The 27473-nt window shown below is 44.2% G+C and overlaps 1 protein-coding gene across 1 annotated transcript; it reads right to left on the bottom strand.

The window, feature by feature from the left end:
• Nucleotides 1–513: 513 nt before the first annotated feature.
• Nucleotides 514–27361, bottom strand: LOC149279510 (dynein axonemal assembly factor 9-like; the record flags this gene model as incomplete). The annotated part of the gene is made up of 36 exons (XM_089501090.1): nt 514–626; nt 1335–1428; nt 1510–1575; nt 1908–2110; nt 2319–2393; nt 3099–3205; nt 3743–3829; nt 4538–4673; nt 5151–5188; nt 5822–5947; nt 6630–6788; nt 7052–7140; nt 7440–7557; nt 7965–8066; nt 8737–8828; nt 10634–10780; nt 11930–12033; nt 12311–12398; nt 12692–12742; nt 13518–13588; nt 14567–14678; nt 16172–16217; nt 16303–16347; nt 16721–16797; nt 17817–17904; nt 19793–19829; nt 20451–20532; nt 22090–22225; nt 23591–23646; nt 24113–24211; nt 24601–24678; nt 24893–24999; nt 25402–25498; nt 26218–26342; nt 26445–26564; nt 27262–27361. Coding segments are annotated over 36 exons (3471 nt in total), but the record flags the coding sequence as incomplete, so codon positions are not given.
• Nucleotides 27362–27473: the final 112 nt, after the last annotated feature.

The raw sequence follows: 27473 nt of genomic DNA, 5'->3' as shown, positions 1-27473 counted from the left end.
CGAGGAACACATCAGCCCCGGGAACCGGTACAAGACGGCTGCGCGGGTAATTAGTGCATTATAATCTGCGATACGAGAATAATAATAATAATAATACTGTTACGTACAGGCCACATAAATATTAGTACGATCTAAGGTTACAGCTTAGCAGATAAAGCACGGACCCTGTAGCTTTGATAGTAAAGCTGTACGGAGGCGCTGATCCCAAAGCAGCGTTAATTAATAATTCTGCCTAGTGATCCGTCTGCCCGCCAGCAAACCCACTGCCGGTGGTAAAGAGAGTGACAGCCACGTGAAGGGGGTTTAGGGGTTAATTGCGCCCACTTTGCATAGCCTAATAAAACAATGTTCTACTTGCGCAGATTAGTGCTATTCTCAATTATTTTGAACGCATGGAATGTGCAAATCATATTTTAAGATCCGCCAGGATAATGGAGCCGAGGAGACGGCGGGTGTCAGAATTCCGGCGGGTGGTTTCTCTGTTAACGTGGCGGCTCTTGGACCAGCGACGCCTCACAGCTTCTGGCCGAAGATGTCATAGAACTCCTGCTGATCCAGATCTCGGTTGTATTTCTCGATCTCTTTGTTTGCGTCATTGACGTAGTCGTATATGAACTGGTCCATTACTGATTATCACACGTTAAGGAAAGCCGCGACTCGAGAAGTTCTGCCCTTGTCAGAGAAAACAAGGGAGCGATTATCGTAATCAACATAAAACATATATGACCGGCGCTCCAAAGAATACACGGAAATCAATTACATACAGAAAACATACGTTTTACTAGAGATAGTCACAGAATAAATAGTATAAATACAGATAACATATCAGAAACAGACCGGAGAGGCTCTCTTACAGGTGCCAGTCTGTCCTGATTGTTTTTTGTACGTTATCTGTAAAATTTGCTTTATACGTTTGATTTCTGCGTATTCTTGCGAACACTAGCCGTATACGTTTTATGTTGATTACATATATAGTGCTTGGAGGGCACGGTTTTGGCTTTAGCAGCATTATTAGTGGTTACCTTGTGTTTAACCATTGAGGTGCTGAGTGCATTGAGCGATTAGTGTAGAAACAGCATTAAGGATGGTGGACTGGAACCTCTAGAGACGGACAGCCAATGAGATCGCTTCCGGCCCAACTGGATCATGCGCTGGCCATTGCCGGCCGGTGGCAAGTATCCCGAGCATGCCTATTGCTGGCGGCAAGTATCCTGAGCGTGCGCATTGGCGGTCGGTGGCGAGTATCCCGAGCATGCGTTACTTTTTAGTGATATAACATATGTGACAGCACCAGCTTTCCTCCAGGGCAAATCTTCACGCATTAAAAAGGATACACGGGTGATAATCTGTTTTCCCCCCCAGAAAATTGACAAATTGACTTCCGTTGTAGAAGTAGCCGTCAGGAAGTGGATCCAAGCGATGCTTTGCCTGCCACATAAGGAAGTTTAAAAAAAAATTTTTTCTTCAAGAAAACTAGAATTTAAACGGTGTTATTTTAACGTAACTCACATGGATACTACGGATTTCCTGAGCCGTTAAAGTTCCTCTTGTACGTAAAGCCTTCCCCTGAGGCTTCTGTGAAGAATAAATCAGAGAAAGACAGGAAGTATGATATCTACCCCAATAAGACAGATTATACTAAGCATTTTGTTTAATAATATAGCATGAAAGCTATTGGGTGACACATAGCCGGGAAGGTGTCCCCGCCGAGGTGGTAAAGACAGCTCGAGGTGTTTAGAAATACTTAGGACCTGTGCAATATTCAGCTGCCAGACTCTTAGTATGAGGGTTCGAATAGCAGGAACACGGCGATAATTTCTTAAAATTAAAATATATTTGGGGAGCCATCGACATATTTTACAGTTTGTTTAGGTTGTTAGCGTGTAAAACGCACGCTCGGCACTCACCTGTTTGGCGCACTGCCTCAGCCAGTCCTTGACCTCTTCTTCTTTGAGGGAGCAGCCGATGAAGACCAGGACACAGTGGCGGGCCGCGGATTCCGGCTGGTCGCGCCTGGCGTCCGGCGGAGGGGTCGGCGCGGCCTCCAGCGGGAGCAGACTCAGAGAATTGGTGAGAGTGTTATGGCACACTTCCATCATCTGCTCGGAGTCTGCGGGAGAACATTACAACTCTACGGTCAGTACAACTGGAATGAAAAAACCCTCATAAGCATGGAATCTAAGCAGACAGACTCCATACACTGTAAAATCCGTTCTCCTTCTAGATTGTAAGCTCGTCTGAGCAAAGCCTTCATTCTCTTTACATGCCATGACACAGAATAAGGGGGTGCTGCATACATCAATAAATAATAATCTTACCTAAAAATTTCACTCGCCCGAGAATGTGGTAAATGTTTCCTGGAAAAGGGTATGTTTTTATGGAGGTCTTGATTCCTGCATACAAACAGAAATCACTTTATACACAGCGTGGGTTAGAGTCGATGAGAAGCGAATGAATGAGATACAACGAGACGCATACAATGAATGTTTAGGATACCGTCTCCGGCATACGTTGTTGTTATAAGTTAAAAAGCTCTCGCAGTCCTGTTTCTGTGGTAAATGGATGTCGGCGCTCATGTTGTATGGACTCCGGCGCATTTTACTGCGAGCAGATCTTTGCAGACAGATATTCTATATTCTAAAGTCGGCCTCATTTAACGCCGACCCAGCTGAAAGCAGGGAGCATCGTACAGTATGGTTCTTACACATGCGCAGCGGAGCCCCCATTCCTATTTAAATCAGGGGGCGTAGGAGCAGCCATTCACATGTATATTTGGACTGATGGTCAGCTAGCATACATGTGATTGGCTGCTGCTTCACTGACGTCAGTGGGAGTGAAATGCTTTGCTTGCAGTAAAATGCATTAGTTTTAACCATACAGTTTTAGGGACTCGATTGTTTCTTTTATTGGCCTCCTATAGCACGATTCACACAGTGAATGCTCTTTAAACCTCTCCCAAACCAGGGGAGAAATCTGCTTCCGATTCCATACATTATCCATCCTTAGAATACCCAAAGCTGGTAAACGAGCTTCAAATCCCTAGTCAGTTTCAATCAATAAATATTTTTATTTTTTTTGTAATTATGAAGGAATTTTACCTTTACACCGGGTCATAAACCTGGCCTTTTCCAAGGGACGGGTGAACCACACGCTGATGCGATCCATCTTTGGGAACATGGCTCCAGCTGAAAATGTCCCATCATACCTAAAAATGAAGAGACATGGATTATTTACCATTATTCAACGGTGGATCAGAAGCCGTTAAGTTTTCATGAATTTAATTACATTGTTAGCAACTAAACCGATGCTTCATTCATTACAATTCATTCTCTCCTACAAACAAATATAATGAAAGCGCCATGAGCCAACTTTTTAAAGCTTGCCACCGTTTCAAAGCGAAGCTGCAGCTTGGCTTAAACCATCGCAGTCTTTAGCGCAAACACACAGATCTGTGCCGTACTCCGGTAAATCCACGTTTGCCGACTCTTCAAATCCCCGGAAGCAAATGGGGACTGTAAAACTGTTTTAATCTGAAGTTGGTAAAGCTGTTTGTTCATCTTTCTATGGATGTGGAATCTGCATTATTAAATAATGTAAATATTTAAATTTAATTTTTTTCACATTTTTTTTTTTTTTTTTTTAAGTACATTTTTTATACTAGCACTAGGTTGGCGACGCTCTGCGTATGAACAAAACCAGAAATGTTTGATATTTGCTGTAAATATGTATATTTCTTACTTACCATCCAGGGTACATTAGATAGCGTGTTCTTAGCATCTGTGGACTTGAAAAACTGTTTTCAGATAAAATAAGTTCAATGTCCTCATTTCTATAAAAACACAGACAAAAAAAAGCAAAAGATGGTTAATGCTGGGTTCTGTATTATAACAACAAATAAAATGTCAAAAGTAATTTTTTGATAAAACGGAACACAAAATGAAAGATAAACAAACAAACAAACATTTAGTAGAGGGAAACAGAGTCATTCTAAGACTAAGCTCTTCTAATTAGTGTCAAAACACATCAATAATAGAATCTATCATGGCCTGGGGTCTCACGGCGTCTCCAGAAATCCTGACATTTGCCCACCGATGCTGCACGCTGTGCCTTCGGCCCGAAGGTTTAGGTAAATGACCCGTAAGAAGCGGTGGCGATAGGTGGAAGCCAGTGTTTCGCCATGGTTTGATTTTTTGACCGTCCCGTCTGCCCGAGAGAACACAGGGCTAGGTGGCGGCACCGTGTGATTTATAAACGCTGGCAGGACAGCTTTAAAGCCGCTTCTATCTAAAGACTTCATGTGTGCCGGCTGTGGGGGGAGAGGGCAATACCCTGTGTGACCGCGCATGTGATCTAAACGCAGAAGACAGTGTTGGGACGGGGGCAGCCCGTTCCTGGATCGCAGTGTGTGGTCCAAATCCCCTTCTCATATGTGTGTGTAAAAATCTTCATTTCTTCAGGTTTACATATCTATTTCTGGATTTTCAGAACACACGTGTGTAACGGTTGCCGTGTGACCATTACGTGTATTGAGCCGTACCTGGAGACAATTCCTTTTTCCGCCAGAACGAAGGCGAGTCCGGGGTTGACGGTGCGGAGCAGCTTCTGGAGCAGCACCAGACTCGGGTGCCTCTGCTCCGCGGTGAGACTGGTGAACACCACGCTGCTCACAATCCCTGAAACAAACACGTCATCTGTTAGAAAGCGGTACCGCCGCGGGGATGGCGGGGGCATTCTACATCCAGACCGTAGGGGGTCAATATTCACTGAATATTGATTATTGTAGCTGAGGAGAAGGCTAAACAAACACGTACCCTGGAGAGGGTATATATATCACTTAAAGGAATAGCAATGCTCTTTTGTCAGGGGTAAGTAAAGCTCTATTTGCCTCACTGATCCAAGTGTTTAAGCTTTATGGGCCACGTTACATGTTGAAACCCTGCTTGTCTCCCTGGCTGCCCCTCCTGGCATGCTGTTGGGCATGGTGGGCATGCATGTCTGTCCACGTGGGGTTTGTGTCTGCAGCTCCCAATGCTTTCTCACTTCATACACTGACAACGAGCCGTCATCCAGCAATAACAAATGGGCAAAACCAGGGACTGGTGTGCAAATCTGCAAACGGGGCAGTGGGGTCAGACAGGTACATTAGATACCTTGTGAGCAATGTTCCAGAAACTTCGGGAAAAGAAACCTGGAAACGGAAACAAATCTAGAATTAGTGTGAGTGGCTACTGGAAGCACAGATCCAGAACGCAGCGTTAATAAAGTGAACTCCCTCCAACGCCCTGCTGCCAACAATAAATGCCACAGAAAAAAAAAGGGAGGCATGAATAAACCAAAAATGGATCACAACCCCAGATATTTACTGCGGGACACTTGGATCTGTGCATAGTCCTACTGGGGTCTGAGATGGTGGTAGATAAATGGAAGCGCTTTCCAGGAGAAGTGGTAGAGGGTAATACAGTGAGCATGGGATAGACTTACGTCTCCCGAATCTGAGACGAGATCAACGACTGATCAAGATTAGAGTCTTTACATTAGGAAAAACGGGCAACTAGACGGGGGCCAAAAGGATCTGCCAGCAAATTCTAGGTTTCTATGAGGTTTGTTCCAGCTGCACTTTCTTGTAGAAATCAGGCAAACTAGATATCCACGTCGGATACTTTTACATTTAAACAGAAATCCACCCATCTTAAATATGAGCACGTGGAGACATGTACAGATGACGACGCTCGTGTAGCACGGGTTTATGTTCTATGATATTTACATCCCCTGCTCGTGTAGAGGCAGCCGCTCTCGTCGTCAGCGTGGGAAAACGCTCTACCTGTGTTCCATGAAGCACATCTGAGGATCCACGCAAGCGCTGATGCTTCCGATGACGAACGTGGCCCTAACGTGCGGGTCAGCGTGAGTTTGCAGCGCCTGGACAACATCAGCCACATCCGAGTATCTGTGTGGAGAGCGAGTGAAGACGTGGAAGGCGGCCGTCAGTTACAAGCACAGCTGTCAGCAGCTACAACGAGTTCAATGTTTCCAAGAAACCGATCCCCCGCTTCCAAGAAGTTCGGCGTTCACAGATATAACAAGAGGGTGTTAAGGGCGACCTTCCCCGAAAGACCCCAATCTCTTCGGTGCGTACCCGCCGTTTTATCACACTTATGATCTGAATCGTGTACACAAACCAGAAAGCGCATGGAAACCGAGGAGCATCCGAAGGTTAATTAAAGCACGAGTGCCTAAATGGTGCTGATAAGCCTGGGACATGAGCCACAAAGCAATGTCCTGAGCCAAGCGTAGTCCTGGCAGGAAAGGAAAATGCTCTCTACTATATAAAGCGTTCCTGTAAGCGCAATGTAAAGACGTTTCACGATGCATGTTTATCTACGTTAGAGTATTTCTTTGTTCTTAGCAAAATCTACTCTAAGTAGTTATTTTGTTAATTATATTATAAAAGGAAGACCTTTTCTAGATGATAATAACCTCTAGCAACGTGCAAACATCGTCCTTCTCCACGGCGCCGTTTCATTATTAATAAACATAGTTATCATTGTGCTACTGAATACTCCGATGCTTTAAAAATAACGATGGCAGCTAAAGCCGACGAAGATGCTGCGGGAGCTCGGCGCTCTTACCCCTCGAAAACGACCAGGAGTCTCATCTTCTTCCGGGAGTAAACGGACTGTCTCGCTCCGCGGTTTCGTTGAGACTCGAGAATATTTGAGAGATAGCGTTGAAAATGAGCCGGGTTGAAGTGGTCCGTGCCGTCGCCGGGCTGGTGATACACCATCCACCTGTCGGGAAGGAGGACGTGGATTCGGAAACGTTACCATGTAAAACAATATGAACGAGGGGTTTATTGACTAAAGAGGAGAAAAGAGTTTGCAGCAGAGTTGGAAAGGGCCGTTCCTGACGAGAACAACTTGGATGTCCCAGGGCCAACCAAGCTGCAGCAGAAGCTCAATGGGGTTGGCCCTTCATAACGTATAATAAAGTCATTGAGATGAAACTGCAACTCCCCTGCAGTCTCCTGATAACTCTGCCATAACTGACCAACCTGCCATATTCCTTCTGAAAGGACACAAGGAACGCACAAAGATCACTGCAGCGGCTTCCAGGCAATCCGATCAGAATGTTAACCGGCACCTGAAACAGATAAAGATTCAAGCTTCGGTCTCTTCCAGAGGATCCCGCAACAAATTGCTCAATAACTACGTTCTCATCCGGCTGGCACGTTCCTACAGCAGGACCGGCGTTGCGCTCTGCAGTGACGGTGAGCCTGGCTTTGTGGCGAGTTTGTTAAGAGTTTAGTTGAACTCATGGGGTCCCAGGGAGCTTTGTGTGTAACGTCTCAGAATCCCAACTGCCGAGTAATCCCACCAGACTTATAACTGATAACCCTCTGGTCTTTAACAAACGGTAACCCAGCCCAAAACACCCCTTACCTTCTCAGTCTCTGTATTATTCCCTGCAGCGGTGTCAGAATTCTGCAGGACTGCAGGAAGGTGAATCCGTGGCACCGATTCACGCCCCACGCTGCTAACCGCCAGGTGCTTTAAGAAACTTTCAACCAAAGAGAACGTTACTTCTAGTATTTAGTGTGTATATATATATATATATATATATATATATAGATATATATATTATATATCATTACATTCTAAGGAATCATATCTGAATTATAATGAAACTCATTACTCGGAAATGCAACTTAGAAGATAGACTGATCTGAATAGGTAGAAACCTTACTGATGTGACAGGGAAATGCTTGTAAATAAATGATACACGCAGAATATTGTAGATCACAGTATGTGGGCACCTGGAAATCCAAGGTCCCAACACGTGAAATATGGTCTGGCATCTGCCCTGGGCTAACTGCGGCCGATCAAGCTGGCCAGAGGCAATGTAGTGTTTCCAGAGGGTAGAGGTAAATAAACTCCGAAAACCACATAAAACATGTAATCAGTCACCTTTCCAGTCCTGGCAGGTTGGCAGAAATCATTTTCAGGGGACTCCATCTTTCTGCAGTAGGACGGCACAAAGCATCATACAGATTCTGCATGTTCGCATAACTGCAAAGAATCCAAAAGAATCAACACATTTAAAATTCACGCACACAAGAAAAAAAAAAATCAAGCCACTATCATCCCATTTTTACATAACTTTCTTCAATTGCTTTGTTGTGTTTTCAGGTATCGGCTACTATTTCTGCAAAGCAATATAATCTCATTTATTGATATAGCCTAAAACATCTAGCTTCACAAACAGGAATTATTATTTCCCTTCCACAGCGAACAAGTCTAAAGCCCAAATTTAACAGGAGACAGAGGGAGAGTCGCTGCTTTCTGGGCATGGCAGGCAAAGGGCATGAGGTGTAGTGTTGTAAAGGGTTAAACACGGCACAGCTCTGATAAACCCTCGCTTTATAAACGATAATAATTATTAAAATAATAATAGCTGGTCCTCTTGCATGTGCGAACATTCGCAATGTACAGAGCGATCTGCTCTTTTCCGGCGATGTATTTCCGTACGGGTTTCACCGATAGGTTTGTGCTCCTGGAGCCGGTCCAGCGATCTATCCGCACCGTGCCAGCTGGTTAGGCGACGGCGTCTCCGGACACATGGCTGGCGCGCGGGGGTCGCACCTGCTGTATGGGGGGCCGCTATGCGAAAGCACCTTTTTTTTATTTCATCAGCATCTAAATTTAGAATAAATAAAACATCAATGAAGACTTTAGTTACATATTGGTTTGTTCTTCAGACATCTGATTGTCTTGGATCACATTCAAAATCACTCGGGGGCTCTCAGGCTTCTGCTGCCACTGCGATAACACCTAAAATATATATAGAATAAAAAAATATTTTATTTGGATCCAGAGGCTACACGGCAAGCTTAGTGTATAAAGCACCTTCCAAAGAGTTCAGAATCTATTACACGCAATATAAGTAATTCGTTTAGATGATGAAATACGAAAACCAGTAGAAACGCACAAATGCGTGTCCCAGCATGCACCTGGCTGCTAACACTGGGCCATATTTATCAATACAAAATAGCGGCCATTTGTATACTTTATATGTGACTGTATATTATTGCACCCCTGTTATTATACAGTAAACTGTAGAGCGCTACGGCCGTCCATTAGAGCTTAATAAGAACGTACATAGATGATAAAACAAACATCCCCCCATATGTGCCGACATCACACAATGGGGGCAACGTATAAAAATGTTTTGTCACCGTATCCCCGGTCATCAAGACAGGTCCATTAGTTGCTATGGCGATAAGATCCCTTCTAAACGTTTTGTACCAAAATGACTTTTTACTCATAAACCCCGTTAAGCCACAAAAGATCCGGATTGTGAGAGAAACCGGACAAAACGACTATAAAAAGACTGCAAATATCTGTTTTTGGGGTTTAATAAAGACTTGCTAAAACTCCTAGCATGATACAGCGAAAGCCGCACATAGCAACTTTACATTAATCTGAACGCTGCATCTATCTTTTGCCCCCATAGGTTAGATAGGGACTTCTTTTACCATTTTTACCTGTACTAGTGCTTTTCATTTATTTATTTTATTTGTCTAGTTTTTAGCTGCATCTGTCATAGATCCAGTTTATTGTAATTTTTGGAATAAATATACGTTTTATTATATCGCTTATGTGGACAGTGGTTGTTTGACACACCACACATCCACTAATATTGATCATTGGATCCATCAAACAGAGGAGGACACGGATACAACCAGAACATCACCAGCGACTACGGGCATCGTTACACTTGTGTTAGTGTAAGTACAACTCTATTTGTTGCGCCTTTAGCGACATATGCAATACACACTATTGGTTCCTTTCTTTGACATATATCCCATACGTGGACGCATTGAACTACACAAAAACACTGAGTGCAAAATCTGCAATACGCAGGGCACTCAATCAATTTCCTATACACCTGCACTATTGTTTTTTTCTTTTTCTTTTCATTGCGCGGAATACACGAGCGCCCCTATCGAACCTCAACACCCGGAGAGTGTTGTATAACGGCTGCAGCTGTGATTCCAGACAAAAAAGGAAAGTCATTAAGGCTAATTACTCTATTTGTTCACTACTCTATTCCTCTTACTGGTTTTCTCACTTTTTACACATATCCCCCATAGGTTATACATCTTAAAATACGTTCACCTGATGTCCGTTACTCTGGCCAGATCATCATCTTATCCATGCAACGTCACAGGGAATAAGTAAAATAACCTGGGATTTTATGAATATTAACCATGTAGTACAATTCATAATATCCTCCGCATACAGAGCGTTAAGCAACGATTCTTACAGAGAGCTCCCTGCTGCCCTCTAGTGCTCTAAATGGCAACATCATATTGCGTGGCGCTGTACAATAAATACACAACCACTGCATTTGGCATCCCAGTTGAAGTCCCAGGACATCCTTATTCTACATTTATAAAAAAAAGAATTAAAAGGTTCTGCTTCCCTGACAGCAGCCGCTGAGCGCGATGCCCGCCGCACACATTTGTACCCGTTTAATAATCACCCCTCCCCCACCGCCGTGCTTTGTAAGAGAAACGTGAAGCGCTGCGGCGTTTTAATGAAAGCGCACGTCTTTCGCGGATGTAAACACTCACCTGCGAGTACAGCGCTCGATAACTCTTTGACTTTGGAAACACAGCGAACATAAGCGGGCTGCCGGGGACGCCGAGGTGGGTGGGCAGGTGAGGCAGCAGAGAGCTTTTACAGTCAATGATGAGAACGGCAACCGTGCCGGCGGAATCCTGTCCGACGAGGAGACGCGGACGTTACGCACAACAACAACAACAACGGGATTCACCAAGTACGTCTAGAACGTTTACTAAGGGTTAAGAGGGAGACTATTCCAGAGCATGTCTGCGGAAAGTTACGTTGGCGACCAGCCTAGAACGTGCTGGCTGTAGGTTAGTGGGGAGGAATAACCATGCAGATGCTGAGAACAGCATGATACACAAAAGGTGCTTCCAGTGCATATAAACATGATTACATATTTAACACGCAACACACGCGTTTAAGCTTATTTTACCAAACACGTAAGCGAAGGTTATACACAAACATGGAGGGAGGCAGTACAACGACAAAAGTTCTAGAACGTGTTTGTTGGGGGTTTTATCCGTATAAACGTCATATAATAATAATAATAATAATAATAAATAATAGACCGGTGCTGGGAACGCACACTAGCGTGTTTATAGAATAAGATAACTGCTGCTTCCTTCCGTCTCTCCCCCTCTCCGCGAGTTTATTTTTATCTTTAATGGTTTAGATAAAGCTCTGGCCGACATCCAAAAGCGATGAATAATAAAATGAATAACTATGAATGTGCAGCTATTTGTTTAACGTTAACAATAGCGGGAAGGTCAGTAATCAGGGGAAAAATACCACAAAGGGAATGATGAGACGGCTTATCCTATCATCTGCTCGCTTCGTGGGGTTTGAAGGGCGCCCCGCTATTGCTCCAGGAAACGCTTCTATTCGTTAATAGAAATGATGAGGCTGGATTGAAGTCAGACTTCATTCTTTATTGGACATTAATCCCAATTTCAATCCAAGCTCATCAGGGATCATATGCTAAAAAAAAATATCTAACTGGGGTGGAGTTGGAGTGAGGCTTTTGAAGGGAAAAAAAGGGGGCTTATTCACTAAATTGTTTATTCTAGAAAATAGTCAACTCTTGAAATTCATTTTAAATTACAAAAAGGTCCAACCCCAACGAGCTTTGCCTGCGCATACAGGATGATATCACGTACCCCAAGGGTTAACAGCTACCTGCAAACATACAGCTAGGGCAGATCCCGACCACATTGTCTACGCCGTTTCCGACTTTTTGGGGCTCCTTATTTGTAAATAGAAACAGGGCACCGCTGACCGGCAGGGGTGGGACGTGTACTTACACCATCGTAGAACTTGACAGCATTCATGTGGTTCTTTGAAATGGTAACAGCCCCGTGGGAAGGGAGGAGAAACAGCAGGCCATCCGAAAAGAAATAGAGTTTACCTGAAAACAGAAATAAGGCATTTTCTGGTAACTGCAAAGGGTTAAATGGAGTCAGCCAATCAGCATTTTGTAAATTATTGTTTATATTGTAAAAGACCCCCTTCTTGCCTCTTGGTGTCCAAGCAGAGGTTTCTAGGAGTCACTGTAACGACATGCTGCAGATTATCTAATAAAAGGCGTTGTCTGCGTTTGGACCCATATGATTCTACGGGCACAGAATAACAACATCACATTACAGGACGGCGTGCGGACCCATACACCCATCCATCCCGCTCACCTTCCTCCGGCTTAGCCTGCAGACCGCTCGGACACATGTAAGCCCCATCACCCCCAGCCAGGAAACTTCCAAGAAATGATCCGAGTCCCTAGAAAGTAAAATGCTGAGCTGTCATCCTGCTGGAGAAGACTCGATGTATAATATATATATATATTTATATATAAAAATATACCGTACATATACATATATACCCACACACACATATACATATATACCCACACACACACACATACATATATACCCACACACACACATATACATACATACACACACACCGGTGTATATATATATATATATATATATATAGTATGGAGAAAGGCAATCATGAGAGAGCAGCGAGTGAGCAGTGATTGCCGCAGACAGTGCTCCCCGGAGTCTCACCTTCGTGGTGTTCAGCGCTCTCTCAGACAGCTTCACATCATTATCTTCAACCTGAAACCAGAAAAAAAAAAAATCTGTAGTCAAATATCTCGAATTTGAGAAAATATGCGGCAGTTTAGATGCCGGTACCCCTACTTATTACCAACATTACGTGACCCGACTCCTTGCTACCCACAATGCATCTGACGAGGGCACAGGAGGAGTCAGCCACACACATTTTGAGTTTTAACGGGGGGAGAGCGCCTTGGGGTCAGCGGAGTCTGAGCTGCAGACATATGGATGAGATTAGCGGGAGTTGGCGCTCTTCTGGCCGCTGCAGTGGTTGGGAGATTTGAAACGTATTGACAATCAGCCAGATTACCGCCAAACCGACAGAAACGTATAATCCATTTACTGCCTGCAGACCTAAACCAGCAGCGGCTTTTACATTTCATTAACGTGCTAGATTTATAAGCTGTATGTCTCTCTTTATCTCTATATAGAAACACAGAATCTGCCGACAGATCGGCCCCCGTCCAGTTGCCCGTTTCTCCCGCTGTTAAGTCTCAAACCATAATCAATCCTTCGTCTGGTCTTAGATTCAGGAGCCGTATGTCTATCCCATGCATGTTTCAATCCCCTCGCTGTATTAGTCTCTACTGCTTCCGCTGGGAGTCTGTTCCACTTATCCACCACCCTCTCCATAAAGTAAGACTTCCTTGCATTACATGCAAGCCTCTGACCCTGTAGTTGTAGATTATGGCCACTTGTTCTGACATTTCTCCCCTTTGCGATATACAGACATTCATCTACATCTCTCTATACACAACAGCAGAGGAATACTAACCAGCCAGGAGGCGAAGCGCGGGACAGCAGCGGTCAGGATGATGTAGCCATTGTCTGCCGTAACCGCTCCATCTGGGAGTGAGAGAGAAAGCAATGAAATCCACGGTTTGTTATGCGGATTAAACCAAGGGAAGAAGTATTTAAATATTTAACGCGTAATGATCGTTACGCTCTTCCAGGACATCGCGCTGAACAACAACAATAAAAGCAGAGGGGACGAAGCAGATATACCTACAGGAATAGCCAAGCCTTTCACGATACCCCCCATGAATTATTTTGATTATCATGGCGAGGGTCTGTATGGTCCGTAAAGTCAGTTCTGCCTTTCCAGGGTGGATTTGCTATGAAGGGGATGACGGCTGCTGAAGGGGGTTGAGGGATTTTGTGTGACCCGGAAGCCCCCAGGAGACGGCTCAGTCTGTAGGTGTGAGAGCGCTCGCACGTTGTAGCAAGCTGGTTTATGTGCAGCTGTAGAAAGTATGATGAATAAGACCCCGCCTGAGCCCAGCGATAATTACTGCGAGCCTCAGCAGGCTTGGCGCCCCCTGTCCAGCGGGAGCTGGGGGGCTTGTGATGCACGTCTGCTGCGGATTAGTAATATCCCAATAACTGCTGCAATTTATTGCGTTTCCACTGCAATGGAGCGAGCGCTACAGGACCCCCTGCCGTATCTCCCACGCTGGGATTACAGTCCGTTACACGATGCCATCGTGTAACAGTTCAAGCGTCTGTTTATGTCGTCACCGTCTCAGAAAGAGCTGTGCCCATGCGATGCCGCGGAGTGCCCACTTCCGTGCACCGAATGGGAGAAGAGGATGGCTTTTGGCGGTAACGCCGGCGGAGATTTATAGGCTCTACCTGCAGCGATAAACCCGGCTCACCGACACACATCTCTTAACCCGTTAGTGTGAGAATAAGGCGGAACGCTCCTTTAAGATGCCCCTTTATTGGCGACGTGGCTTCAACGTATAACCAAGACCGTTACTGGAATATGAAGACCCCCGGTCAGTATCTTTCCAGCTGAAATATATAAGCATATAGAAGGGATACCTTTCTCTTTGACAAAGACTTGGGACTTGAGAAACGACTCGGAAAAAACAACAGATCCCAAGGTCCCGCGGCCGGAGTGGAGGTCGGGAACGTCGTACACGGTCATGCTAGCCTGCGATGAAAGGAGACAAAACGTAGCATCAGCGGAGAATCGCGGCCGGATCTCAGCACATTATAAATATTAAAAGCCAGCATCTAAAAATAAACGTCACAATCGGCAAAAAATAGCATCTCGGATGTAGAAAGAAAAGAGAAGAGGAAGCCGGGGGCTCGAGGTGTCAGACTCCGTGTCTCGTGCCGGCCGGGAAGCTTCACTTCTCTGTGCAGTTCAGGTTGGGGGCACCTGGGGTGTGGGGAGAAGCTGCAACCCCAGCTGCTATACCTGGCCAGTCTGACACACGGCAAGTAGCCTGCATCTCATACAGAGTCCTGAAACCAAGGCATGCCTGACCCTTACATAGCGTCCTAGCCTCAAAGGAAGCAAAATACCCACAGTCCTAACTCAAGGAGAAGCCTGGCCCAAATATAGACTCCTAACCCTAAGCTGCGGCAAGCGGCCTGACCCGAACGCAGAGCTCTAACTCCACCGCCACACACCTCATTGCAAAGATAGGAGTTACTGATTGTGTTCTGCAAATATTTAATTGCCGTGGCACAGCCAGCCGCACAGCCTTGGCCTAGTTTCCCGTAAGCGTGTTTTTAATAACATCACACACGGCAATAGCTTGATATCGGCAGCATAAACATTTCCAAACACCATTGTGTTTAGCAGTTAGGAGGCGACGATATCACTGAATAATCACATCATTCTGTGCCAGACGGAACAGAAGAACATGCGCAGCCCAGTAAAAGCACACAGAACGGGTGATGGAGGTTTACACAGCGCCCACGCTCTGGGTGTGAATGAAAGCCGAGCTTTTCACCCAGTATCGCTTCTCTATCGCGCTCGTCACGTATTTGCTGTTACAGCAGAAACCTACAGCCTTCAGCTCATCATTGTAAGAGTTCTCCCCAGCCTGCGCGCGGTGATCCAGACTATACTACTCTGGCAACGTATATATACACAATGTAACATATGTATATATACCCTTCACACGTGCACACGGCACCAGGATCCACATGCAACACAACACCCAATTAGGGTGAGAAGATGCCATCCGACAGGTGATGGCATCCCACCCATTGGGCTCCTGATGGGGGGAGCCATCATAAAAATGGCATGACTGTGAATGTCAGCGTACGGACCGTTACACCCAATACAGACGCAGCCAGCGGGAAGGAGCTGGAGCTGCTTAAATTCCAGGTTGTAATGCGACAAAATAGGAAAAAAGGTGGTGAATTAGTTTTGCGAGGCGTTGTAACTATACATTATACAGGGCCAGCCAAGCTCTCCCTGCAGCAGAAGGTCCCCGAGGTTGGCTCTTTATAATATACAGCGAACCCACGGCTGTCCGGACGACTCTCTCTTTAGTGAATAAACCCCCGAGAGAAGCCGATACATTCGGTGAAGGCTGGGGCTGGGAATCTCAGTAGTTTGCAGGTCGCGGCTGGTCTGCCCACCGAATGCGGTTTGTCCGCTTAAATACACAATTGCAAATCACTTACTGTTTTAACGAGGTGCGAGCTGTCATCATCATCCAGCGGCACAATCCTACAAAACAAAACACGTTACTTTAATGGATTTGCGGCGCGATAGACAACACAACGTACGTTATTAGTGTCAGAAAATGCTTTACCTTCCGAGGCTGTTCACAGCTTCAATCTGAAACGTCACTTTAGACCTAAAGTCGGAAAACACGACAATGCAAACTCTCCGTACAACTCCCTTTAACCCATTCAAGACCAGGAGGGGGAGGAAAGCACCACGGAAACTGTGTATAATCGACCGCGCGGAGATGCCCCTAAGCCATTGGTTAAGTACGAGCTGAGCGTTATGGGATTTGTACTCCGCTAACAGCTGTCGGAGCTACAGGCGTATAATTGTATTATAGTGATGGCCGCAAACAACAAACCCCACGATAACGAAGTCCCCCCCCCCAAGGTTCCAAAAGTTTATATAACCTTAAATATTTGCCTATGTTGACCCAATAAGAGGTATCAACTAAAGAACTTATATTTCACTTGGGCGAATGCGGCTATATCCTTCTAACAGACCTTAATGCAGACTTCATTTGCGTGAGGTTGAAGGAGTCTAGCAACGACCAGAGGTTATGTTCTGCTACTTCCTTCGCCTGCAAGGAAACCAAAAGCTATCAATCTACAGACTGTCATCCGCTAGACACGTTCTATACTGAAACAGCAGCGTTTGGCAGATCTGCCATCAAATTCTAGCTCTGAAAACATACTGTGTGCCTTTAACAGCTTCATTAGCAAGTTAAAAGCGAAGACAAATATATATATTACACACACACACACACACACGTTCAAATAGAAAAGCAAATCTTATCCATTAAAATAACATGAAATGGATCAGAAATCCAGCGCAGACGGGGTTAATGCTGTAAACGACTATTGGAGTGGGAAACAGCTGATTTTTAATGGAATCTCTTTATAGGCGTACAGAGACCCTTTATCACTCCCATCACTCCTGTGCTCCAATGGCCCTTTATCACTCCCATCACTCCTGTGCTCCAATGGCCCTTTATCACTCCCATCACTCGTGTCTTCCAATACCACAACAGGGCTTTAAACAGAATAAATATTTTAGAGCGGATTGATCCAAGGAGAAATCTGATAGCCTTTTGGAGTCAAGAAGAATTGGAAGTAGCTTAATTAGGGTTTTTTTGGTAGAAGGGTTGAACTTGATGGACTTCGGTCTTTTTTTCAACCTTATGTATTATTTGTACTATATGTTACCACGTTGTGTTCGCTGATCCAAGTTTAAGTTTAAAAGGCTAATAGAAGGTTATTAAACCCTTTTACAAATATGTTACAGCCAGAAATGTCCCCGCTCTCCAAGAAGACAGCTGAGTGACCCCAAACATTGGAATGGCCGCGTACCGTATAACTTTGCTATCTTTGTACGCTAACTCCCATGATTTACTTAGCAATTGAAGAATAGCGCTAGATCTGGGTGTGTGGGCAGCACAATGACACCGTATGTACCAAACGTTCAGAAGGAACAGACGCCCACCCTGGAGGGGGTTAAATGTACTGAAGTTTGGGGAGCGGAGGCCACCATAACATTATGTAAAAAAGATATAGAAATCACCCTGTTGGGTGAAGTTTCTTTGATGATGTCACTAATTACCTTTGTAAAACTTGAATGTTTGACATAGCTTGTGATGCCGGCGAGAACGGCTTTGACCAGCGCAGCGTAGATTTGGGAGAGCGCGGAACTTAGAAGGAAGAAACAGAACGTAAGTCATACGATAAGATTTCAGTAAACTCAGTGCTTCACTTCTGTGTCATATCATGTTGGGACGTGAAGTCTTTATGACAGTCCTGTCTCTCAGCGACCATCTGCAAGGCAGGGGCGTACATAATTATATATAATGCGGCATTAGTGGGTCAGACACTTCAAAAGGCACAAAATAAAAGGATAAATCTGAAATGCTAGGAGCACAAAGCAACAGCAGTGACATCAGACAGAAGTACATTTAAACTAACCGTTGGCACAAAGAAGCAGAGGCCACGTCGGTCTCCGTGTTTCTGGGAGCTTCACATACAATCTTTTTTCACGGTTTAAGTTATTTTTCACTAAACTGATCCATACACAAGACTGGCCACTTACACATTTGGGGCTCATTAGACGACACTGGCATTTTTTATTTATTTTTTTAATTAAAGAGGAAGTCCAATAGAAAAATAATTTTTCTTCTTGAGCATTTGCAGTAAATATATCCCCCTCCCAGCACTGTATACAGTAATATACCCCCCCCGCTGTATACAGTAATATACCCCCCCAGCACTGTATACAGTAATATAACCCCCCAGCACTGTATACAGTAATATACCCCCCCAGCACTGTATACAGTAATATAACCCCCCAGCGCTGTATACAGTAATATAACCCCCCTCCCCCAGCTGTATACAGTAATATAACCCCCCAGCGCTGGATACAGTAATATAACCCCCCAGCACTGTATACAGTAATATACCCCCCCAGCACTGTATACAGTAATATAACCCCCCAGCACTGTATACAGTAATATAACCCCCCAGCACTGTATACAGTAATATAACCCCCCAGCGCTGTATACAGTAATATAACCCCCCTCCCCCAGCTGTATACAGTAATATAACCCCCCTCCCCCAGCTGTATACAGTAATATAACCCCCAGCACTGTATACAGTAATATAACCCCCCTCCCCCAGCTGTATACAGTAATATAACCCCCAGCACTGTATACAGTAATATAACCCCCCTCCCCCAGCTGTATACAGTAATATAACCCCCCTCCCCCAGCTGTATACAGTAATATAACCCCCAGCACTGTATACAGTAATATAACCCCCCTCCCCCAGCTGTATACAGTAATATAACCATCCCTTTATCTGCAGACCTGGAGGCGCCGCGGCTGTCAGTTGTGATATTTCAGGTCACTTTCCCGGCTCAAACACCGAACTGAGCTGACTGTTTACGGCAATGCTAATGAAGTCTGGCCCGCTATAGACTTATTAGTAACACTGTTGGCTGGGTGATTAATAGTACGATATTCTATTGTTTCCGACAGGCAGTATGATAAGGAGTTGGGGCGTTTGTCTAGTAGATTCGGCCCAGATAACAATGAAAGCTAATATGCAGCTGTCTGAAAACACTATGTTAATACCAGAAGAGTTTAGAAAAAAACAAAAACGTGCAATATTTTTGAAAATGGATCCTTACTCAGATACTAGAAATGGCAGGTGTTCCCCTAAAAAATGTGGGGCTGAGTGGTCTCCAGCCGTATGCACTCTGTAATGGGGGGAACTTAACCAGGGACCGCGGGTGTCACCAGCCATAAAGAACCCAATAGAACGGCCAAAGAGGCTGCATCACTATAAAGCAAGCCATATGAATTCATAATATCACATACTGAATGATTTGCATGCTCTTTGTTCTAAAATAATCTACTAGCTTCTTGTCAGAAATAGCAGATTTAATGATATGCGCATTATTAACGCAGCCATGTGCCACGTATACCGTACGACGCGCACAATTCAGCTCTAACAGAGCGCCCACTGTCCGTCCCCCGCTCGGAGGTACGTGCGGTGAGTGGTGCCGGCAGACGGCGTCATACTCACATGTGCTCATTCTTGCTTTGTGCTTCATTGTCTTTACCTAAGGAGAAGTGAAATAAAACTTAAAGATGGCAGACAGAGCAGCGACTGCCGAGCTCCGCGCAACGACCAGCTAACAACGCATCTGCTAGCCACACGCCATGATTAACAGAGGGGTTTATAAAGAACATTCTCATTTCATATCTGGTTTTTTTTTTCCACGTTCTTTGTTATATAATGTATATTTAGTGTACAAAAATGAATAGGAAACTTTTTTATTTTTTATAAACCTTTCCCATTATAATTACACCCAGTCAATGCCACCCAACCCCCCCCCCCAAAAAAAACAAAAGTTCAAATACATATCATTTACATTTCTTGAGTTTAAAAACCCCTCATATTACGATGAATTTTACCTATCCTTGGCATTTACAGATAATTATTGAAGATATTAATCACTTTTTGCAAGCTGTATTATATTATATAAAAAAAATTTTTTTTTTTGAAAGAGGTGGGGACTTTAGCCTTATTACCAGGGACAGATTATATATATATATATATATATATATATATATATATATATATATATATATATATATCTCTTCTTCCTACGATAATATATTTAATTTGAAACAAGTATTTTCACGGATCCCTTCACGCTGGACAGCCTAATTTCACTTACCTAAGTAAGGAATGTGAGTGCTTCCAAAAAAGTATGTTCGTGCGCAAGCCAAAGGACCTTTAGGAGACACACACTGGGCCACCTGCAATCATCAGCATATTCAATTCAATTACTTAGCACACAATCAGCACCCCCCCACCCCGCATTCCGCAGAAACTTTCACTTTTCCTATTAAAAGGATTAGCGGCCAATGTAGCTTTTAGCCTCATTAAATTATTCAGACTTGTGATTGTAGCTCTTAACCCCTTCATTCCCCTATAGACGTACCGGGACGTCCAAAAAACGCCTATTAAGAAAGCCCTATGGACGTCCCGTACGTCCAGCGTCAGGGACACATCCCTGCCGCTGCACGGGAGACCAGGCTGTCGTTTGACAGCCTGGACTCCCCACTGACAGCAGAAGCCGGCTTTCTGCTGTCCGATCTCCTGTAACAGCTTCCAGCATGAAAGCCGGTAAGCTGTTACACTGTAAACGGCTGACGTAACCCGGAAGGTCATCGGAGGACAGGATATCCCCTGCGGGGATATCCTGCCCTCCGATGAGGCACAGAGACGCTGCGATCTCTATGCAGGTCTGCGAGGACCTGCATAGAGATCACAGTGTGATCGGTGCAGGGGGATCGCGGGGAGGGGAGTGAGAAACCATGTCTGTCACCCCCCCTCCCGTCCTGAAACAGAAAAAAAAAAGTTAATTCATTAAAAAAATAATATTAAATAAATCATTAAAATAATAATATAAAAAAAATTATAATGTGAGCTGCGATGTCATTGTGACATCACTGGCATGTTCAGGAGGTCCCTAAGAGGACCTCTAACCATTTATGTGATAAAAAAAATATATAAAAAAAATACAAAAATTTTTTAAAAAATAATTTTTTTTTTTTAAATATATATAAAAAATAATAAAAAAATATTAAAAAACCTTACTTCCCATTGCCATAGCATTACATCTAGCCAGTATAACCCTCCTGCCCCCGTTCACAACCCCCAAACCCGTTAAGCCATAGGCATAAAAAGTATACAAAATTGTACACCTTATAGTATGCTCCCTGGTGCTGGGAAAGTCTGGAAAATCTATATAAATTACGTGTTTCTGAAATCAGGACACCTGAATTGATAAACTTGAGGGGGATTTTCCATCACTTTACCTAATTTTGTGAGGATTCAGAGGGAAAATGTAAAAAAAAAAATTAGTTTATTTTTCTAATCTTCGCTAGTTTTTACTAAATTTCTCATTCTAAATTTTCAGCTAATCATCCAACTATGGTATCAAACGAAAGCTCTATCTGTCCTTGAAAAAACAACATATAGTTTACATGGGTACACTATTCACAGGAAAGGAGAATAATCGCTAAACCGACATACGCGAAAATGGCAAAATTGCTCTGGGCTTTGAGGTACCAAACACCCCTGGGATTGAAAGGGTTAAGCCTAAATTAACTTTGAGTTGAGTTTAATTGTGGGGACTATTTTATTTCAGGGAAGCCATGGTCTGCGGAGGGGGGTTAATTCAAAGTCAACAATCATCTATTATATGCATTAAAGAGGGAAGGAATAATCATGCAGATCCTGAAGAACGGGAAGGTAGGATGCCCGCTCCTGCAGTATACATATAACATGGCGTTAATAAGGATTCCTACCATATGCTTGGCTGTGCCTCCTCCAGAACCGGTGTTTCTGACCAGATGTCCTTCGGATGGGAAGATCAGGCTGCCCGGCTTCAGGTTGTCTCTGGTGGCATGAGTCCCGAACAGGACGAAGGGCTGTCTACACGGACTGAAACAGAATACATGACGCTAATCACTATACAGAAGGCTCGGGGTGATGCCGCTGCTGCATTCTAGCATACGAGTGCTTATCCCTCGTGATACGGAGGGGAGTTGCTAAAATAATACGCATACGCTACAGCTCAAAAGTTTGGGGTCACGCGGCTGCTTTCAGGGAAATCAAGGACGTTTCCAGCTTAACATAATTGTGGGGGCCTTCTAATAATCAAGAGTCTAAGCGTATTCTCTAGGAGCCGCTTCTTAAGAGATTGAGCTAACTATGGATCACACGGAGATATCTGGCAGGCTTCCTACAGTCGCAGCGTACCTAAAAGTCAAAGCGCAAAGATCAGCAACGAAAGCAACAAGAGACGCCTCGGCTGTCTCCAAAGTCTTCACGCACAATGAGACTCTGTAGTCAGCAAATGTGCTTAGAACATATAAATGTGTAAGATTATTTTACTGAAATCAATATGAAAGTTTTGTGTAAAAAAAAAACAAGAACCAAACAAACTAAATCGTACATTATGTTCCAGCGCGGACTATACCGCGCCCCTGCAGGAAAACAGGGAGCCACGTTCACGATTGCAGAAGATAAGCAGCGGCGTGGCTCGTCCGACGAGGTGAGCAGTGTATATGTGTGTGTATACTATATTGTCAGAGTAAGTGTGTAAGTGTGTAAATTTAAAGTGCTGGAGTCAGTGTTTGCGTGTATACTGTAGTATCAGTGTGTGTGCATGTCTATACGGGTGTGGTGCTAGTGTGTATGGTGTTTATGTTACAGTACCGCATTAGCATGAGTGTGTATGTCAGCATATAGTATTAGTGTGTGTAATAGTGTATGGTGTTAGCAAGTGTGGAATGTTGGCGTGTGTGTGTGTTACTGTAAGGTGTTAGTGTTTATGAGCATAAGATATTACCGTGTCTAAATGTATGACAAGGCTTGACAAACCCCAGACGATATAAAAGCATGATGGGGGGGGGGGGGGTAGTTGCTAACTTTTGTCTGGATCCTAGATCCAAACCAAATTTGTGGACCCCTGCCCTAAGATATAGCTATGCGTGAGCATACGGCTATGTCCTTATAAACTGAAAATTCCAAAATGTAACAAATTCAGCCATATAAAAAAGGACAACTGCGTGCAGTCACGAGGCAGAAGGGAAGCAAAAGACAATAGGAATGGTGTATAAAAAGTGGTTTCCGTGCAAAGGATGTAAAATACTGTAAACCCACAGCAACCAAACTGCCGCCGACTGGTCGTTCCATTGGTTGCTATGGTGATATGGTTGCTTTTATAACATTAAACTCACTTTCTAAACAAAGTCGAAGGAACTTATCTCCCCAGCAAGCCGCACAGAGAAAGCGAGCCAGTACCTGTTATCTGAGATATGGCTGGACAGCATCCCATGGTTGTAATAACTTCTGAATGGCTGCAAAAAGCATACAGGACACATTATAAACAACTGGTGATCGTGTGTTCCCGCTCACGACATGTACCTTACCAATACTGTAGCAGACATAGTATATATCGTATTAATATATAATATTACCCTGATTTTCATATGTAAACCAATAAAAATCTTGATTTACAAAAACAAAAAAAGGGAGGGATGGAAATGTAAAAAAATTAGAGGAGAAAAAAAAACAGGAAATAAAAATTCAACAATATATAATATTACTGGTGTTCCTGGGTCTGTCCTACAGAGAAGGCATTTAAATCCCTCATACTCCATTTATATATATGACCCCCTTCCATACTCAACACACATAAAAACACAGTAGTAGTAGAGAAGATGTGGCTTAAGGAGAGCACAAACCTTACAAATCACGCTGAGTTCGACAAAATTGAAAATAACGTGTTATTTGAATATAAAAGGCCGTCCGCCCGGAGCTCACCTCCCCAGCCTGGCACTCAGACAGGTCTAGGATGAAAGGAACTTCCGTTTCAAAATTGGAGAAGAAGTTGGTCCATTGATGCTCGAATGTGACCAGATCCTAAAGATTTCAAAACGAGAAGGTCATCTTTTTTTAATACACAGCGGGGGAGCTACCATTGTTTATAAATCTTTTTGGGACAAAGTGGACATTGAAACAAAATCCCCTACAATAAAATAATTCTTCCCTACGTCACAGACCTGGAAGCACTTAATCGCGGCAGGATAACCCACAGGCCTGACCTTATGGTCATTTGTAATGTCCTTTGTAAAATACTGTCACTGTTTCTATTGTAACAGCGCTTATTAATATGCTGGCATTATATAAATAAATGGAAAGGACTGGCTGCATGTTTAATTAGGGAAAATGTTAACTACCCCACCAGGACGCCGTGTGCGGAGAGGGGACAGGAATATCTGTAAATGTGTGTTTTTGTTTGGAAATCTTACCTCTGTAAGCAAGGCCTCTAATGACACGGGGTCCATTACGCTGTACGTCTTCCAAAGCGACTCGCTGACATCCACCAACTGCAAAATAAATGCACATCCCACCATAAGACAGAAATCTCCGTGCCCCCGTCGTAATGCTTCTTGCCACTTTGAAATGTGTTGTATGCGATGTTCCCTCTGAGGTGAACACTACATGATTTTTCATTAATTTGACTATGTTAACAGAATTCTAGACATTTTAATCTATACTGATATTTATTTCAAATACGATAATAAAGCCCACAGTAATTACCTCGTGTTTCATGGTGAAGAATCCGCCGCCGCCAATGCCCTCCAGGGCAAAAGCCTGCACGATAGGCCACTTCTCCACGATAAACATGTCAAACATTTGCAGGTGACCTGTGCAGACAGACCAGTCATATTCAGACCAAATGCACTTTATTAACCCCATCATGATAAAGGAAGTTTTATGATGTCCCCAAAACAAGGGTCCCTTAAGAAAACAGCATGTCTTCCGTTGTATCTAGCTGCTTGAGCGAGAAACGTGATCTGCAGGAGTACAGCAGGCGCTAGTGTACACTGACAGCAATTAAATGCCCAAATAGAGGCTGTGGCTATTCATATCCTGCAAAGGCACAGCCGAGACCCCTGGAATCATCAGGACAGCGTAAGAGTTACCCTGATGACCACCGCCGACTGATCACACAAGGCGTGACCAGAAAAGCCTCCCATTGAAGCGCATCAGTAACAGGCGCAGGTTGTTACAGTATTTCTAAACGCACCCCACATGTGCCAACTCACCTCTGGAGCTGTAGGGAATCCCAATGCGGCCACAGTCCCGAACCATGTTTACAAAGCTGGCTATTTTAAATTCTTCTGCGGCTTCCTCATCTTCATACTACACAAGCAGCAAACATTACTAATTACAAAGCACAAATGCCATGTACACTCTAATGTACGCACAAACCCTGCGACATAATGTTTCATTATTCTGCTTCCTCGCCGGCTTTCTCTTACGCTTCTGTGTATCATGGCATAAAAACGCAGCAGAACCTCTAGCCCCCCCCACCTAATAAACTGGTTGACAATCTATACAAAACAATGAATACAGCCAGAGAACAATAAATATGTTTGTCTCCCCACATTTTATCAATAGGTTTACACAGGACAGTGATACACTGTTCTGTTTGGTGTTCAAAGAGTTAATTTGTTTCTGCTGCCTTTGGAACCAGTCTTCGAAAAAATTTTTGCTTTCGGTCTGTAATTAATGAGAACTGCCCTTGGCCATCAATCCTGTTACTACTTGCCCCGGCTTAAGGAGGCTCCTCTAGCCCAAGAGCCTGTGAATAACCCAAAGGACTATAAAGCTTTTGGCTCCCGGTTTTATCGCGGGGGCCCTTGCAGAGCTGGCCGAAAAATAACTGAACCGATTACAATGTAACCCAATATCACTGCCGTGCATTCGCATGTTACAGCAATCAAGAGCAACCTAGATATAAACAGGACAGGATTACATTAAAAGTATTTGGAAGTGGCCAACACCGAGCCCGGCTCACATGCCAAAAAGGGCCAGCTTGCCAACGTCTACAGGACAAGGGCCGCGCCACGTATACCCACCTCGCTTTCAGTCATGCAGTGGACATGTAAGTTCCTCCAGCAGCCCACGTACGGCAGGAGATACGCGTAGTTTACAGGATTGCAATACAGATGGACTCTGTTGGATTTGATTAGGATAATGACATCTGTAACAGAGACAAAAAAGAAATAAATCATCGTTTAATAATCTCCAAGCGCAAACGCCTCCTCGACACAGGGACTGGTCAGTAAACGCGACGTTTTCTCACCATCCAGAACTTCTTCGGCAAATGCCGTTCTTTCAAAGTCGGTGTTTCTTTGGTTGTATAAGTCAAAAAGCAGATAGTCGGCGAGTTCTTTGCATCCTTCATTGTAACGGCTGTCGATTCCTACAAAAAACGAAGAGCGAGAAGGAAAAAGAAAACATGAATGGTATCTTTTTTAGAAACCAGCTGCTTGGAAATAACAGTGAAAAAAGATTTTTTTCTTTGCCGTGAGCAAGGTTATCGGTCTCCGTTCTAGTTTGCTCACAGGCAGAACGGTCAGCTTCCCAGTTACCGGCCCGCACCGTGCAAACCTTACCAGACAAAACCCATAAAGCTGGATGGAGCCAAAAAGTCCCATTTACAGCAGACAAGCAGAAGCCCAAACTCTAAAACGTCTACCGCGTGTGACGGGTGGACACGTTTCCACCGGAAGCCGACAACACAACGGGGGCCACTTTACACGTGAGCTCCTTGATGGAAAGACCATGGTTTAAAAAGAAGCAGATCTCACTTATGATGGCGTCAATTCTTGTTTGTGAACCAAAACAGCAGCTGGGTGTCTGCCCGTTACCTGCCATCCGGATACACGCCAGCAGAATGAGACCTGCGGGAGCTCCCCTACCCCAAGGCAGGGGGTAGAGATATTCGATGTATAGTGGCCTGGGGTCAAATGATAATGTGAAAATGCTCAGCATGTTTTATACGGATCATTGGACTCCACGCCACTATACATTGAATATACATTTATCGGCCCTCGTGACGTCTGTATTTTGGAGCTAGGCTTTAAGAAAGCGAGAAGCATTTCGATCTAATCCTTTACCTAAAATGCACAGAATTCCATCTGCTGTCGACTTGCTGCTTTTGGCGAGGACGCCTTGTATTCTTCTCAGGCGACTGCAGCTGAAAGCAGAGGAACCAAGAAGTTGTTATTATTATACGCGTATTATTAAATCACTCGTTCCCTGCCTGTAAGATCTCTACTCACAGCCGATGATAAAGCTCTGCTATTCACACGGAGTGTCAGGGAGCCTA

This window comes from Sceloporus occidentalis, unplaced genomic scaffold, assembly GCF_023333645.1.
Source record: "Sceloporus occidentalis isolate IW3139 unplaced genomic scaffold, rSceOcc1.0.p SCAF_163, whole genome shotgun sequence".
NCBI classification, from domain to species: Eukaryota; Metazoa; Chordata; class Lepidosauria; order Squamata; family Phrynosomatidae; genus Sceloporus; species Sceloporus occidentalis.
Note: the sequence above shows the minus strand (reverse complement) of the source record. Positions and strands in the feature narration are given on the sequence as shown.